The 15,792-nt window shown below is 31.1% G+C and overlaps 1 protein-coding gene across 3 annotated transcripts in view; it reads right to left on the bottom strand.

The window, feature by feature from the left end:
* The window catches only part of LOC148230704 (kinesin-like protein CG14535), a 306,144-nt gene that overhangs the window by 56,159 nt on the left and 234,193 nt on the right, over positions 1-15,792 (bottom strand). Inside the window, exon 2 of one of the 3 annotated variants that reach the window (XM_088194691.1) lies at positions 13,798-14,032. The exons of the other annotated variants lie outside the window; for them this stretch is intronic. Within the exon in view, the coding sequence (XP_088050817.1) occupies positions 13,798-13,850 (53 nt within the window). The 5' untranslated portion in view covers positions 13,851-14,032. The remainder of the gene's footprint in view (positions 1-13,797; positions 14,033-15,792) is intronic. 3 annotated transcript variants of the gene reach the window in all.

Below are 15,792 nucleotides of genomic sequence, written 5' to 3'. Positions count from 1 at the left end.
AGAAATGATTAAATACTTCGTTTGGCTTAAGTAATACATATTGATCGTATTGTGTTTCTAATAAAAATAAATAATCAATAATAATGGATATTTACATTTTATTATTGATATTATTACAGGAAGGACCAAAACTGTGCTTTACTTAGATTGATCTAATCTTCTAGTTGTATCAATTGTGTTTTATATTCCTATTATATAATTAAGGTAAATCTTATGATCATTTCATATAAATCAAACTGTTTCGAAAGTTGGGCCATTTTCAAGTATTTCACAAAACAATGAAAGAGAGATCTTGTGACCAAATAATTGCGTTAATAATTGCAAATATTAATGGCCACTCAATAGTACATCCGTTCCTTAAATACTGCTGAAAAATTACTCTTTACTTGATAATGACGCGCGCTAGACAATACATTCTATCCTGCGCACTTTTCTATTGTTCTTCTACTCTTAGTTACTGATCGCCTGGGTGGCCACTTGGACAGTTTCTCTCTTTAGATATGAACACATTTCGGAAGTGTGTTTAAAAATCTATGCAATTGAGCTGAAAATATCCTCATCTGCGATTTGCTGGAGGTGTCTCGAAGCAGTATTATAAAGAGTCATAGAGTCACAGTAGCAGAGACGAGCCAGGAGACTGAATTGATGTTGAATTGATAGACTTCAGCGGATTGGTCTAAAAAGCATTACGAGAACATATCACAACAAATCTCAGCTGCTCCACGGACATCTTATCATCTTTTATATTTAACATATACTTCGAATCAATATTTCAAGAAGCTCTAGATGTAAGTAATCTGGAGATGCTAGTAATCCAGTAAATAATAAATCATTCAGGGGAAAATAAGCTATAGAAGAAGTATAAGCAGATGTTGCATCTTATGACTTATGATTTTATCTAATAGTAAGTAACATTATATGTTATTTGACTAGCTCTAACATCATCTCTCAACATTATGTATCGATAAATTGGTTCCTTTGGCAGTTGGCAATTATGGCGCATGCATGTGCCTTCTCGTTAGTCGACAAATTCCTGAAGCGCGTGGAGCTTTTGGTACGCAAGCTCCCGTTTGGGGGCCCATTAATAATTATCAGTTGTCACGTTGGCTCACCTGTCACACCGGTGCACGCAGGCCGACTGCTAAGCTCACGGGAATGGCGTGTTCAATTACGCTTAAACCAAGCGCATACGTTGCACATTACACCCAGAGGCAGGTCGTACGATATTATATAGTTTTCCTGCTTTGTTGATAACGATCAAACGCACATTTGTACCGCGAAGATTCGAACAAGCGCTACTTAAAAAGGGTTTAGAATTATGATTTGGGTAACAAGCACCCAGGGGTTTGATTTGAGTTTAAAACGTGTATTTCATGAGATTAAAATCGACATAAAATATGACATAATACTTTTTTATCGATACACGTAGAAAAAGCTGAAAATGGTACTTATACAATTACAAGCACAAACACTAGAGAAAGATAAAAATCGAATTCAAATTAGACAAGATTTTAATAAATTTCGTTGCATTGTAGGGACTGTTTTAAACTGGATACATTGAAGCTACGCGGTTCTCTGACAACGCTGCGGTGTACGTAATCATTACGATTTTGTAACTATCTAATTATTTAACCAGGAATAAATATTTTGAAGTTGCAGTACATTATGCCAATATTCTAAGCCATTTTTTGTTAATTAAAATATGGTTTCAAATATTGCAAGATATAAATATATAATTATATTAAAACAACTTTGTATAAATATATATTATAAATAAATAATAATATTATCACTACATTTTTATTATAAAAATAATATTTTATTAGTAATAAACATTGTTTACCTCTAATATAATTAGTGTAATGCTATTGTAACACATATTTCATTTATTGGTTCAGCTAATCTCATTATTATTTCATGACAAATACAAGCAAAAATGAATGTGTTTGACACGTCATCAGATTTTTTATTTGTAACGCTACATTGGTGAGATTCGAGGCGGTGTCGTATGCATTAATCACGTGTCACTCAACTGTTGCTCTGAGTACAATAGGAGGCTGTCGGCATCTCCTTTATGCGACTAACAGTGCACTTCAACTTGCAAAGAAGGATTTATTACAATGCGACGCGCGCATAACAATATGTTCACTTATTTTATATGCGTGAACCTCTCTCTTATTTTTAATATAATCAATGCTGGAAGAATTCAAAGACATCCTATTGTCAACAGAGTGCAAATGCTAAATAATGAGATGCTCAATTGTAAGATGCACGCGTGTCGGGAATGCATTTGCTTACAAATATATGTGTCGTGTCTACGCTATGTCTAAAATTGAAAGCGATAGATATATGCATGTACTTCCGAATGCAACTTTAATAGACTGCCACTAATCTAAGAACGTTGAGCTAAGTTTGTGTGCCTTTCAATCCCGGTCTTTTCTGGAATGACTCTAATTAGTATTAGGAACAGATGTTGTTCTGTTTCATGTGATAAAATTAAACAGAATTTTTCAAATTTAATATAGCTACACAGAAAGGATAAGTTCATTACGAGATTTTGACAAGACTGAGGAACAAATAGTGGATCTTAACGCATTAAAATGTATGCGATACAAAGAACCGAATAAAGTAAAATCAGAACCACTTGTGTTTGGTATTTTTTTAAGGTTGATTTAAAAAACATACTACATAAGAAAGAATTTGCTTTGCAGTGAAAAGTAAACTTGAGCAAGTAAGAAGCAAAAGAGGGAGGTGAAGAATTTTAACGTTAAAAATACCCTTTAGAAGAAAACCATGAAATTATGATGCTATTATAAAAGACCTGGACTCAAATCCCATATGGACTTTATTGTTTTTTGTTTTCTTCTTGTCTAGAAGATCGGAATAAGAGATTTTTATATAATTAAAATTCCGTTCGACCATTACTGATTAGGACTACCTATATTTTATTAATCTCACGGGTGAATATCGTAATAAATAATTAAAATCGGCTATTGGGTATAAAAAAAATTCTCCAATAATGAGATATTTCAGCTTATTATCATAAAATATGTGTTGGAATTTTTAAGAATTAAATACCTATGGATTCAGTTCAAAATATGTTGCAAATTATATATGTCACAATGCCAAAAAACAAAGTAACGGAAAGTATACGTATATGGTAATAGTAGTGTGTAGTGAAATTTTCTCGGTGAACGAGTACGTTTCAGGTGGCAGGAAGGTGGCAGCAGGCAGGTAAACATCTCTGTTGCTCCACTGACAGCATCCCAGCCGTTCGTCGGTTGCTACATTTCGCTCTCCATGTAACTACTCTTGCTTTGCTACCCGTATTTAAATGCCTTTATAGCGTGTTCCTGTTGCGAAGAAAGCCTAAGGCTGTGAGCTGCCAAAGAGGAGCGCGATTATTTATTTATATTTGAATAGAAACATATAAATAATATATTTTTTTTATGTATGCAACATAAATGTCAGTTATTATTTCGCTAACATAGTAGACAAAAAAATATTAACTAATAATTAACGCACTTGTAAATAGAGAATAAGAATATATGATTATTCAGAATAAATTATAAATAATATTCATTAGCTATCCCTAATATTCTTAAACGCCATAATACTTTTTAAGTCAATTTTATCGTAATATGCTTTAGTTTAATCGCATATTTCTAATGTAGTTTATTTTGCAATTGATTTACAATAATTAAATTTGCTTTTATTATTGTTAAATTGATTTAAATGTTCAATTAGAGTACATTTAATTTAGAAGCAAACGAAATCATAATACATATTAAGAAGATCCTAATTTAAATAGATAAGGTGACTAATATAAAAGTACTAAAAGTCAGTCGGTAAATAAGAAAATAGTAACAGTATCCTCACAATGAGCGCATTCATTAAATTCGTCAGCAGTTTATTTAATTTTTTTTCATCTGAAACATCCGTAACTTTAGGAATACAGGCGGACAAGTGTCTTGTAAATTTAAACGCGACGCTCGGTCCATTTAGTAAGCTTCACGATGTCGAGTGACAGCCGACGATTGATGGACTCAAATTTTACTGACATGACACATCATCGGACTCACTTTTCACACATTTAAACCACTCTGCTCACCGGCGACTGCTTATGTGTCATCAGGATGCTGATGGTCGTTAATAGGCTAGCCATTAATTTAATTTTATTTTTATCTTGTATATTTATACTGAATGAAAGGTATGCCTTTTGGTACAAACGCAACCAATAGATTTCAAGACTATCACAATTCATAAATTACGTTCAAAAGATTAATGCAAAATAAGTTTAGTTTTGAGACTAATCTAATATTTATAGTGTCATGGCACATTAGACGTGCTAGAAAGTTATACGCTAAACTCCAGAAGCTAAAAATAGAGATAATATTAAAGCTCAAAACTCAATTAAAAAACAATTTTGCCACAAATATAAGGTACTCAATGTAAAATTCAATATTATTTAATTTCACTCTTAAGTAAAGTGTCATCGATTTTTAATATTGTTTATGCTAAAATATAATATAATACATAGTCTATACGTATATATATTTTACTTCAGCATAGATTTACGTACATCCGTAAAAAAATCATTTAAAGTTACTATTTGCAATATTTTTTTTATAAATTAATAATAAATTACACTTAACAAAATATTTTTTTCTCCAAATGTTTGATTATGTGATAAATACGCCAATCTACGCACTGATTTAATCTGCCATTAGATTTATTTTAGACGATTTGTATAAATTACTATTTAAGGTTTGGGAACCCTATGGGTGTGACTTCGTAGCCAATGAGACGCAGGTGAGCCTAATTAGAGTTTTATTATGTTACAATCCGGTGATTTATTTAACAAAGAAATATTTTTTCAATGATGGAGAATATTTACAGTGAGAACAAAACTCGTGTTATTTGAGTGATTTTCTGGTCGTAACAAGGGCTTTTATGTGTGATCCAATCCTTTACGCTATTGTATTATTTCCTTGTTGATGGATGAGCATTTTGGTCACAGTAAATTAATATGAGTTTTGAGAATAAGAGCCCTTCAAACGTGGACATCTTAATAGTTATTGAAAACAACAGTTATATAAATATTTAATTTTACAATTTATTCTCGAGTTATTTAAGCGATCGTAGATCTATGCCTACCGATTGTTGAAAGAATATTTTACCCCTTCGGGAGTTCCTCAAGGGTCCAACTGCTCTTTACATTAAATATTAATGACATAAATAAGGTAGCTACAATTTCGAGTTTATATTACTATAATATTTTTTTTATATTTTTATTTTTGTGTTTATTGTAATAATACAATGCCTATTTTTTACCTTCGTGACTTATTGGTGTCACCTGTTAGGTCACGATGGTATTTATTTAATTGAAATAAATATGAAAATTCTAAAAAAGTCTTTGTGGGACAGATATTAAATATAATAATAATTTATTCACAGCGAAATATTATAATTATTATGAGTATGCGCCATTTTATATAAAAATCAAACAAAGCAGTTTTATATAACAATTCATGTAAGAAACTTGGTAAATAAATATTAAGCATGTTTTATACTAAAGGTAGCGTGTTTATTTACACATTTATTTATGTTATAATCTTTTGATATTTATCATTGATTCGAATCGACAATTTAATATCTTAACTCAAATTTTCAAGCTATAATTCGATGTTTGTATGTATGAGGACACGATTTAGTGGATATTTGAAATCAGTGCACGCTTTACAAGGCTTAAGACTGACTTTTGTGCACAATTCAACGGAAAATCTTACATCTCGACGCTGCGATAAGGGTAATGAGGCAGTAGGCGCCTCAGGCCGAGGGGACGCTGAAAAAATCCAGCAGAAGAAGGCTAAGAAAAAAATAAACGAGGGGTGAACGAACCGCCGTACCTGCTTACTATTCCTACTAGGCAAGAAAGGCAGCAGCAGCAGCAGAAAAAAAGATTGCACCCACCTGCAAACACAATACCTATTGGAATAACTTTTCTTTCTCTTATGAATATAAAAGAAGATAAATCCGACAGTAAACTTGGATGGCTTTTTTATATCTAAACGCTTTTCTTCGCTCTCCCCGTTCAGCCTTTCGTTATTTTGCATTTATTCTCGTCCTAGGTTTGCATTTTTATGTACGGAAATGCGATGGGGAAGAAGTTTAAATGAAATGGGATAATCGAAGATTTTCGTCTCGCGGCCATACAAAACGGAGATGGGGTAATCTGTGCGATAATAAAACATTTCGTGGCGGGGTTGGAATCATTAAGGAGAGATTTAGCGTTCCGCTTTGTAAACGTAAAGCTTTCTTCCGTGCATTGTGTATATTTGATACAATACATGCATAACAATGCAGTATAGTATTTTAAATTAACTAATAACGTTTAACCGGTTGACAGCGTTTACGTTCACACGTTGTAAGAGCACGCTACCTCATTCATAATCTAATGTAAAACATGAACGTACGTGAGTCGGCTACTGTATTGTACGAGAAAATGTTCATTTTGCAGAAGACTAACTATGTATATAATACAGGTACCTGCGATTAATATTCAAAGAACAAAATCCCATTGCCGCAACAGCCTCCGTTTGTCGACTACAATTATTATGTCGAGTAGTGAATTGCATTTTCTTGTATTATTATTCTATGCATGTGCCATGATTGTCTGATTACAATGCATCTATATAAATGCATATGCGCATAGAATATTTATAAAAATTGTTTATATGGAGCAAAGTACTAAAATTTATTCAACTATCTGAAATGGGTCGAAGAAGCTTCTATTGGCTACTACCAAAAATAATGTTGAGGAACTGGATGGCTATAATTCATGTACAATAGAATTAAAAATCTGTGACGTTCAGTAATATGGAATAATAATAGTGTTTAGCACTACTTAGTACATTTTACAAGATGGACCAGAAGTGTTGGGTCACTACTTACAATAAATTTATTGCAATAAAGTATATTTATCTGGTTCCCTTATTTTAGCACGCAAATAAAGTGGTAGTTATTTTAAAAAAGTGTTAATTTCAGTGACAAGGAGTTATACGTAAATTTTCCTAGAACACTTTTTAATGAAAATATATTTTTAATAAGCAATTTTTACCTAAAAATTAAGTTATCTAATTTGAAAATACTATTTAAGACAGGCAATATAAAAGCTATTTTTAATAAAAAAAATTAAAATAATCATGTCCTTATTATGTGGTAATTTTTGTGTAAATTATTTCTACCAACTTGGGATGGCATCACACTTATTGTTTTAATTCGCAAACTATTTTTGTTTGAAAAAGAGTTATTTTAATTTATTATAATAATATATTCTAAGATATTATAATCAATATAAATTTATAATTTTTTTAATCAAAGTTATTATTTTACTTTATTCTAAAAACCAAATACTAATAATAGCTTTAAATAAATATTTGTTTATATAAAAACTTGTATGTATATATATATACGCACACACTTGTACAGCGTCATTTTAGATATGCATCTACACAATTACATTCCAGGAACGACATCTGAAAGCAAATGCGGCACAATGGAATTTCATAATATTAACAGGGAGAGAAAGCTCCGATAGTACGTCATCGTCAGTCTAGCTGACACGCGAAAATGCGAAACGGGCACAAAAATTATAACGTATTGTTTGACGTGTAAAATATTGAACGTACGTTTCATATACATACACCGGGCTAAGCGACAAATGCGTATTTTTCCGCGAGAATAATTCATTTCTGTCAAGAGTAAACATCCATCACCATTATCTCTTGGCTATATCAAAAGGCGCGACATTTCTTTAGGGAAAAACAAAACGAGTCAAACGGGACGAGGATTGAGTGTATTAGTGCGAGGTGCTATCAAAAAGAAACCAGACTTAATACCAGTGGGTCAATGCAATACGGCTTATTAGTAATATTACTGTAAATTTGCCATTAAGTAGCAAACGGTCTACAAATAAGTATGTAACAACAGTTAGACATATATTTTTAATGATCGTAAACTAGTCAATCATATAAAAATATCGTACTTATAAATATAAATACAAATAAAACCAAAACTCTGGGGAATTAATTATTCCATCCATATTAAAAATAAATATGTAGGTATTGTAATAAATAAAAAGTTGCACTTACAAACTTCTTTAATAAATCAGATGGATTTATTATATTATTCAATAAAAAAATAGAGTAACGCCAAATAAAATAAATATTTACCAAGAAGCTGTACTCAAGACTAACCCACTACAAATTAACAGTAAAAATAAGTGAGTCATTTATAAAATAATAAATATCTCATAAATGTTTTTTTTTTAATCAATCAATTTATATACCAATTACTTTTAAAGTATGAGTTATAATATTAGTAAACAATCTTTTCATGTTCTTTAAAATAAATTACCTCGTATAACTATTAAGCGAATAATGTTAACTATTATTTTCTAAGATGGGAAAATATATCATGTTTAACTACATAGTTGCCTCTGCATGCTTAGGTATTTTATTTTAACCAAAAATTAATTCATAAGAAAATAAAATATGTTATTTATTGTTTGTGAAGTGGAAATTTAATCATAATATTTTTTTACCGAAAAAACATGATATTAATTTTTAAGGTACATATATGTACATGCTCCTAATTAAAATACTTTTTTATCAATTCATGATTAAATGTAGTATTATTAATTAAGGAAATTATTAGGATAAATTCAAAATAAGATAAAATACATCATTTCATGTTGATAAAAGAATAAAAAAAAATCTATTTATGTTAAACCTTATTTCACGAAAAAAGGGATAATAATTTTAAATGTTATAATATGCAAAAATAGTGATAAAATAGAACTCGGGCTTGGGTTTGTTTTAATTTATAAAAAATATTGTATTTTGTCAAACGACATGACGTCACATATCATGTGGAAATACGCAAAACAAAATTATCCGTTTGTGAACAAGTACAGTTTTACTGATACTGAGCAGTGAAATTGTAAATCAAATGTTTGATACATTTTACTTAGCTAAGTTAGTAAAATTATATTTATACTAGTGAAAATATAACCTAACTGATAATAAGCATACACTGTGACATCAACACATATAAAATAATCGGTTAATTTATATTACTTCAATTTACTGGTACCCTAGCAATAATAAATATAAAGTTCTTTTTGATATCACATTGTGTAAGCTGCTCTAGATGTTCTTAATTAAACCTTTGAAGAGTGTGTTTTAATAATATTGGAAAAAAATGTTTTCATCAAGATCAAAGTATTATACGGCGAAAAAAGAGATATGATCTCTGCCGAGATACCCTCTTATCTACATAGGTCCTGTTCGCCTCCCAGCATCCACCCGATGGAAGCACGTGGTGTAGAGGAATAGTAATTTTTCACCGAACGCCTCATTTTTATTCAGGGCGTGTGACATTTTGGAACGACATTTCGAAGGCTCGCATCCGTAAACGATTCCCATTCTCCCTGTCCCACCCTGTATTCTTTAGGAATGGTAGATGACGCAGACACTAAACATTCGTTCGAGGGTTTCATTCTATCACAATTTTGATAACGATATAGTTGACATAACATATCAGTTACACATGTATTGTATAAAGTAACTGCATTTTTATATTTAAGTTATAAGCTTGATTCAATTTTATATTTTTTAATTTAATTAAAAAATGTTTGCAGTGCTATGGTGCAGTTTTAATTTTTTGATTTTTGTTATATATTTGTATTTAATAAAAGTGAGTTAATGGAAGAGCAAAAAGGCAATTTTATTTTATTATATTCCCCAGGACTGAATCTGTAATTAAATTCATACACAAGCAATGCTGTTCTAAATATGTTAAAACGACTCTGTGAATATGGTTAATATAAACACGCACTATAAACTTAAAAATATATTGAAAACTATCCTTCAAATTGCTAAATAACATTTTCAAAGGTGGTTGGTGACATGAGGGGAAGAATTTAGAGTAATTAATATCTACATAAGTAAGAAATTGGCTTGGCAACGTTTGAAAACTTGGTACAACGAATTCAAAGATGTGATTAACAGTTTTATACCATTAAATATTGATAATTTGGATAATCAATATGGTTTAATTAAAGGTCCCAAAGTTAGATTTTAGCATATGTATTTTATGTTTATCTGCGTCAGAATGTAGGATGATAATATCTCAACATATATAATTATGGTCTGAGGTTGCAAGTTCGCAAAAGCGCTAGAAAATATGTTTACAAGAAACGACCGCATTATAAATTTTGCCAGAACCACGATGTTAGGATTCATCCTAATGAATCATACTAGAAAATATTTCCAAACAGTCCATACAACCATCTGATTTCAACAAGGGAACGCTTCTTGGAAAACTTAGTAAGAAATTAATGATGCGTCAAAGTAAATGACGTTTTTGGATTGGCTTGCAACATATACATATAATATTTGTGGTATATTTTACTACAAAACTCAAGTTGTTTTTTATTTATATTATTTAAATAAATGGAATCGCATGAGTTTGATTTACAAACTATACAAATACAATACCTCCGATTATCTGCCAGGCTTTATACTCAAATACTTAAGAAATATAAGCTATGTTGTTTCATTAAATAATAAGCACTCCATAAATTCCTCATAGTATGCTCAAGGCTGTTTATCTTTATTTTATAAGCGAATAATATTTAGGAAATTAAAAAATTAGCATTTATCTATGCATTACATTACTAAAACAATACCGAATAAATTACAAAAATCTTTTGAAAACTTGAATAAATATTTCAAGAGATGAAAAATCAAAATCAATCAGATTGAAACAAGGCAGTAAATTAAAATAGAATTGGCGTTAAATACCTTAATAAATATTAATAAATATATTTTAAAACTTCGTTTTAAAGAGCTTACCGCCATTGCGACCTTCAGACCGATATTTACTAGAGCGCCCTTGCCACAAATCATAAAATATTAATATACAAACAAATAATCAGACTCATGGGAACATACATATGCTTGTCCAGTTTGGGGTAATACTTTTATAATATAAATTGCAAGTCATCTAAAATAAAGATAATAAATATGTTTATACTAATATTATAGACCTTTTGCCTTTGAATACCAACAATCAAAGAAGACTGTAATTTTTATACCATAGAATACTATACAAATATAAGTGTAAGCAAACTAACCCACTAATCTAGTGAATTGGAGACTACAATAAAAACAACTTTTAATTTCAATATAAGCACATCTTGAATTAGAGACTGAAAACCAAATATCAATGGTTCTAGATCTTTAGCTAAATGTACTTAAATATTCACTTAATCCATTGCTTTTTTTTCACTTAAATAATAAAAGTTGATAGAAAACCTTTATATAAATCAATTTTAATGTACATACGTGTGCATGTTTGTTAATTTATGTATTATATACTTTTTCAGGGTCGGTCTACGTGTATCTATGTATCTATACTTGGTATTTATAGTCATGGGATGATAAAAGAAGGTCACATTGAACGTGTTGTATAAAAATGCGTGGAACGGCTTTCAGGGTAGGACCGTTACGTTTTATAGTTGCACTTTCAAGACTTATCTGCATAAGGACACATCCGTTTACCATAATTCTAACAAATTATAGTGCCTAGGTCATTGTCGGTAGAAAAATATTATTCTGCTCTATGCCTTTACCTTGCTATAAATAACACCCTTAGTGCGAAAATCTTTAAATTTATATATATTTTTTGCAAGATATATGTATGTGTTATAAAATATAAATTAATAATAAGAATTTGTAGAACATTTCGTGATAGTGAGCTTATAAAGAAAGGTAAGTTTTTTAAATATCCATAATTGGTGCGCGTGTTGTAATAATAATATAATTTTAAGGAAATCTATGCATACTTAATTGTCCTTTGGAAAAGTTCATCTCATGATCGAACACGGGTAGAAAAAAATCAAGCGTCTTATTGTGCTAGCTACGTCAGAGTGCTTTTGATTCAAGCTCGTATAACAATAACGTCGGGCGCCGGCCCGCGGGTGATTTACTTTAAAAAGTAAAAAAAGGGAAAATCACGAGGGAAATATGCACTCTGCGCCTTTAAAATTATTAATACGCGCTAGGCTCGCTCGCCGGATGAGTGGGAAGCGTTCTTTTTTAAGCCGAGTACTTATACTTTTACTTATTTACAAGGAGTACCGAAAAGAAATCAACTCTTTTTCAAAATTTGTATAAGGAAAAAATATATCATATCTAAGGAAACGTATTCATAATTATTTGAAGAATTGTTGACAATTTGTTGTTTATGATTCGCAATACTTAAAAGAGTATTTAAGAAACTCTGGAGTTCCACAATGATAGAAATTTACTCAACTGCTTCTTTTCTGTTTATAAACATGTTGTTCAATGGGAGTTTTTGTTATGCACTGATGATTTCAAATTATTTTTTATTACAAATTTGACCATCATGACATGGACAGTTTCCCCAATGCATTATGATGGCCATTATACAAGTAAATATTTTGTGGTGCTCACTTATAATATATGAGCATCATCCCATATATATTTTTTCAGCTACTTATAACTATGAGAAACTCTTGAGAAACTCAATGGCTCGTGCAAGAAGTGCGGTTTCAAGTCATAGCTGCAACGGGAAAGAATATGGGACGCGATCATGACCCTCTAGGGCACTTAAAAACTCACAGCTGAATTATTGTTAATACCGTCCCTGAGCAACTTTAAAAAGTGTTTTGTTAAATAAACGTTACGCCAAGAATCAAATGAATTATTTTTCAACGCTTTTAGCAACAAGGCACTAGAATACAAATACGGATACGACCCGTACTTGTTAAGATATTAAAAAAAATATTGAATTTTCTCCAACAACAAGGAGTACTTTGCTTTACTTAGATTCCAGATAATAGACATTCAATGACGCTACGAACTAGTGTATTGTTCAGAATGCAAATCTTCAATAAATTATTAAAGTGACACGCGCTCCGCATAACGAAGCCGAGGATCCTCGTCACCTTATCACAAATTTTGGCGATGCGCTTATAAAATTTCCATCCCTACTCAAACGTCACTCCCATGTCATATACAAAAAAATTTCTGCTTAAAACACCTAATCTATAAGAGAATTTAGCCGGGCAAGAGGATCTGAAAAATGTGACAACGTGATACTTAGCGATGCTGAAAAGTAGTCGATTATCAATCGACCACATCCACAATTCTGAAATTCTTTCAGGTTATCATCATAAAATAAATATTCCGAGTTATTAATTGCCATATATATGTATATTGATAATAAAGAGCAAAAAGAGCAGATCCCTGTGATACTTAAGAATCAGCAAAATAATCATCGGAGTGACGGTTTCTATAACTATATTCTATGACAACGATTACCTACTATATTATATTTTTTTTCAGTTAAGCATTGATATTATTTTAATATTTAATTAAAAGTCTAATCCGCTTCTTAAGAAAATATAAATATACATATTAAAACATGTTATACATGTTAAAATCACTATTTCTAGTGAATGAGGTCAAGGATTATTAAGAAGAGAAGTACATTGATTTATGTAGTTTGCTAGTTTAACAAAGGCTAAACTTTATAATGTGTTCAACAATATATTACTTTCCTTAAAAGTTTATCGGTTTCGTATTACACCAGTTTATATGTTTCAACACACTATCTGCGCACTCAATATACATATATTTTATTAACGGTAAAAAACAGTAACTGTTTTTTTGTTACTTAAATATAAATATTTTAATATTTTTTTACCTCGGAGAGTCCTTAGCCGGGCTAGGCGGCTCCTGTTGGCTAGACGCTGCCATTCCTCATCTCAACGTCGGTCGTTTGTTGTTTCCTTTAGAGCACTTTGTTCTTCTGAGAAGCCGGTGAGTGGTCGCCGCCAATCAAGACGATCATATTGAGTTACTCAAAGTCGCGGCGACTTAATAACTGCGCCGTGTTTGCAATTGCGCAAATAAATGTCACGATTGAAATTATCCACACGCTGCAAATCGTAACAAAGGAGATGTAAGTGTGTGAGATATTGAGTGAGATGATCTGAGAACACTGGGCGTTTATGGAATGTGTATATTTGTAACTTGCCGACGAAAATGTATTTGAATCATGAAATGTCTAAGCCGATATTTCAAATACTAAAATTCTCTTTGAAGTATATTTTTGTGCTATTTTAGAAACGGAATATCTAAAAATATAAACGTAAATATTCTGCGTTATATATATACTGGTCTAAACAAATCTTATGAATAATTAATAGGATTATTTTATAATAGTATGAAATCTAGAGTGTTGATTAAATCTATTTATTTTACTCTGCCTGTCTTGACAAATATATAAATATTATTATAAAATACAAAAATGCGCTTGTTGAGTTTACTATCATCATTCTAAACACATTTAATATTGTTGTTGATTTAAAAAAAATGCTAAAATAAAACCTTTTTCACATTTTTTTAATAACAACGTTCAAAGAAAAACAATAAAAATTAAAATTGAAACATTTTTAGTGTTAAACGATTTAATACAAAATTTGATTAACTAGTATCATAATTTTTATTAGTTATTTTAATTATAATTGAAATGAGCATTTGCGTTTTTTTTTCTTCTACAACATGAACGGTTTACGATATACGTATGTGTTCATTATAAATTGTGGTTACTGTGTTTATTAAAAACAAATTGTGAACTGAATTTTATACGTGGTATAAATAAATTAGAAAATATTTAGCACGTATTATAAAAATTAGTAAATTAGTATATGTATGTTGTATTGTAGTAGAATATTTCCTAAGCTACATATATAAGGAGAATTTCAAGCGCAAACCAAACACAAGTGTAGTGAAGCACATGTTTTTCTCCTTGAAGTATACTCAACGACGTCTAAAAAAGACGCTCCTTCATCAGAGGTTGATTGCGGCCCTGGATCTCTGTTGTAAAACAATAAATCATGCGAGTGACAGGTGCTAGGCCGCCAAGAATCCCGTCCCGGGACTCCTGACGGACGTAATTAACGGCTGAGATCGCGACCGAGCCCCCAAGGGAGGCACCCTGAGCGCCCCGCGCGCCCCCCTCCGTTAAAAGGCTAATAGCAAGATTAACGACTTTGGCTCGATGCAATTTCCACGAAGACGTGCGTTTGCTTTACGACCCGCCATTCAAATAATCAAATTATATACCGTAGCACTGTGACTTCTGTTGGGCGACTTGACGAAAGCCAGTCTGCCCCCTTCCCAATTTGGCTTCGAACTCTAAAATATGACTGTTATACTTATCTAACGGCGCCCGATGCAGGGCCAAATCCAGATTGCGATAATTAATTTAGGGGAGAGCCCCTTGGACTTTCCGAGTTTATGTGACTTTGGTAAAATAATTTTTTTAATGGTGTGCATTACGATAAGATGCATTTTTATGTTATGAAACATGACATTAAAGTCGTCGTTAAATTATATTAACTATTTTTATTTATATGATATTGGTTTTAAATTATTAGATCGTAATATTTTTTATATAAATTAAATTAGGACCATCGTGTCGTTACCCCAATGCATTACAACAGTCAATTAAAACCAATAAACAAAAAAATTCTTCATCAAAAAACTTTTTTTGATAAAGAGGGAGTGTTTGCTTATTTGGGGATTCCAAATTATAGATCTCGTTTTAATAATGCTGCAAACTAAAGTGTTATAGAGGATACCAATAATGTGCGGATCGTCAAAGTGAAATACGTTCCTCATAACAAAGTCGATC

This window comes from Plectrocnemia conspersa, unplaced genomic scaffold, assembly GCF_051122295.1.
Source record: "Plectrocnemia conspersa isolate PC_06_02 unplaced genomic scaffold, ASM5112229v1 ptg000010l, whole genome shotgun sequence".
Lineage (NCBI taxonomy): Eukaryota > Metazoa > Arthropoda > Insecta > Trichoptera > Polycentropodidae > Plectrocnemia > Plectrocnemia conspersa.
Note: the sequence above shows the minus strand (reverse complement) of the source record. Positions and strands in the feature narration are given on the sequence as shown.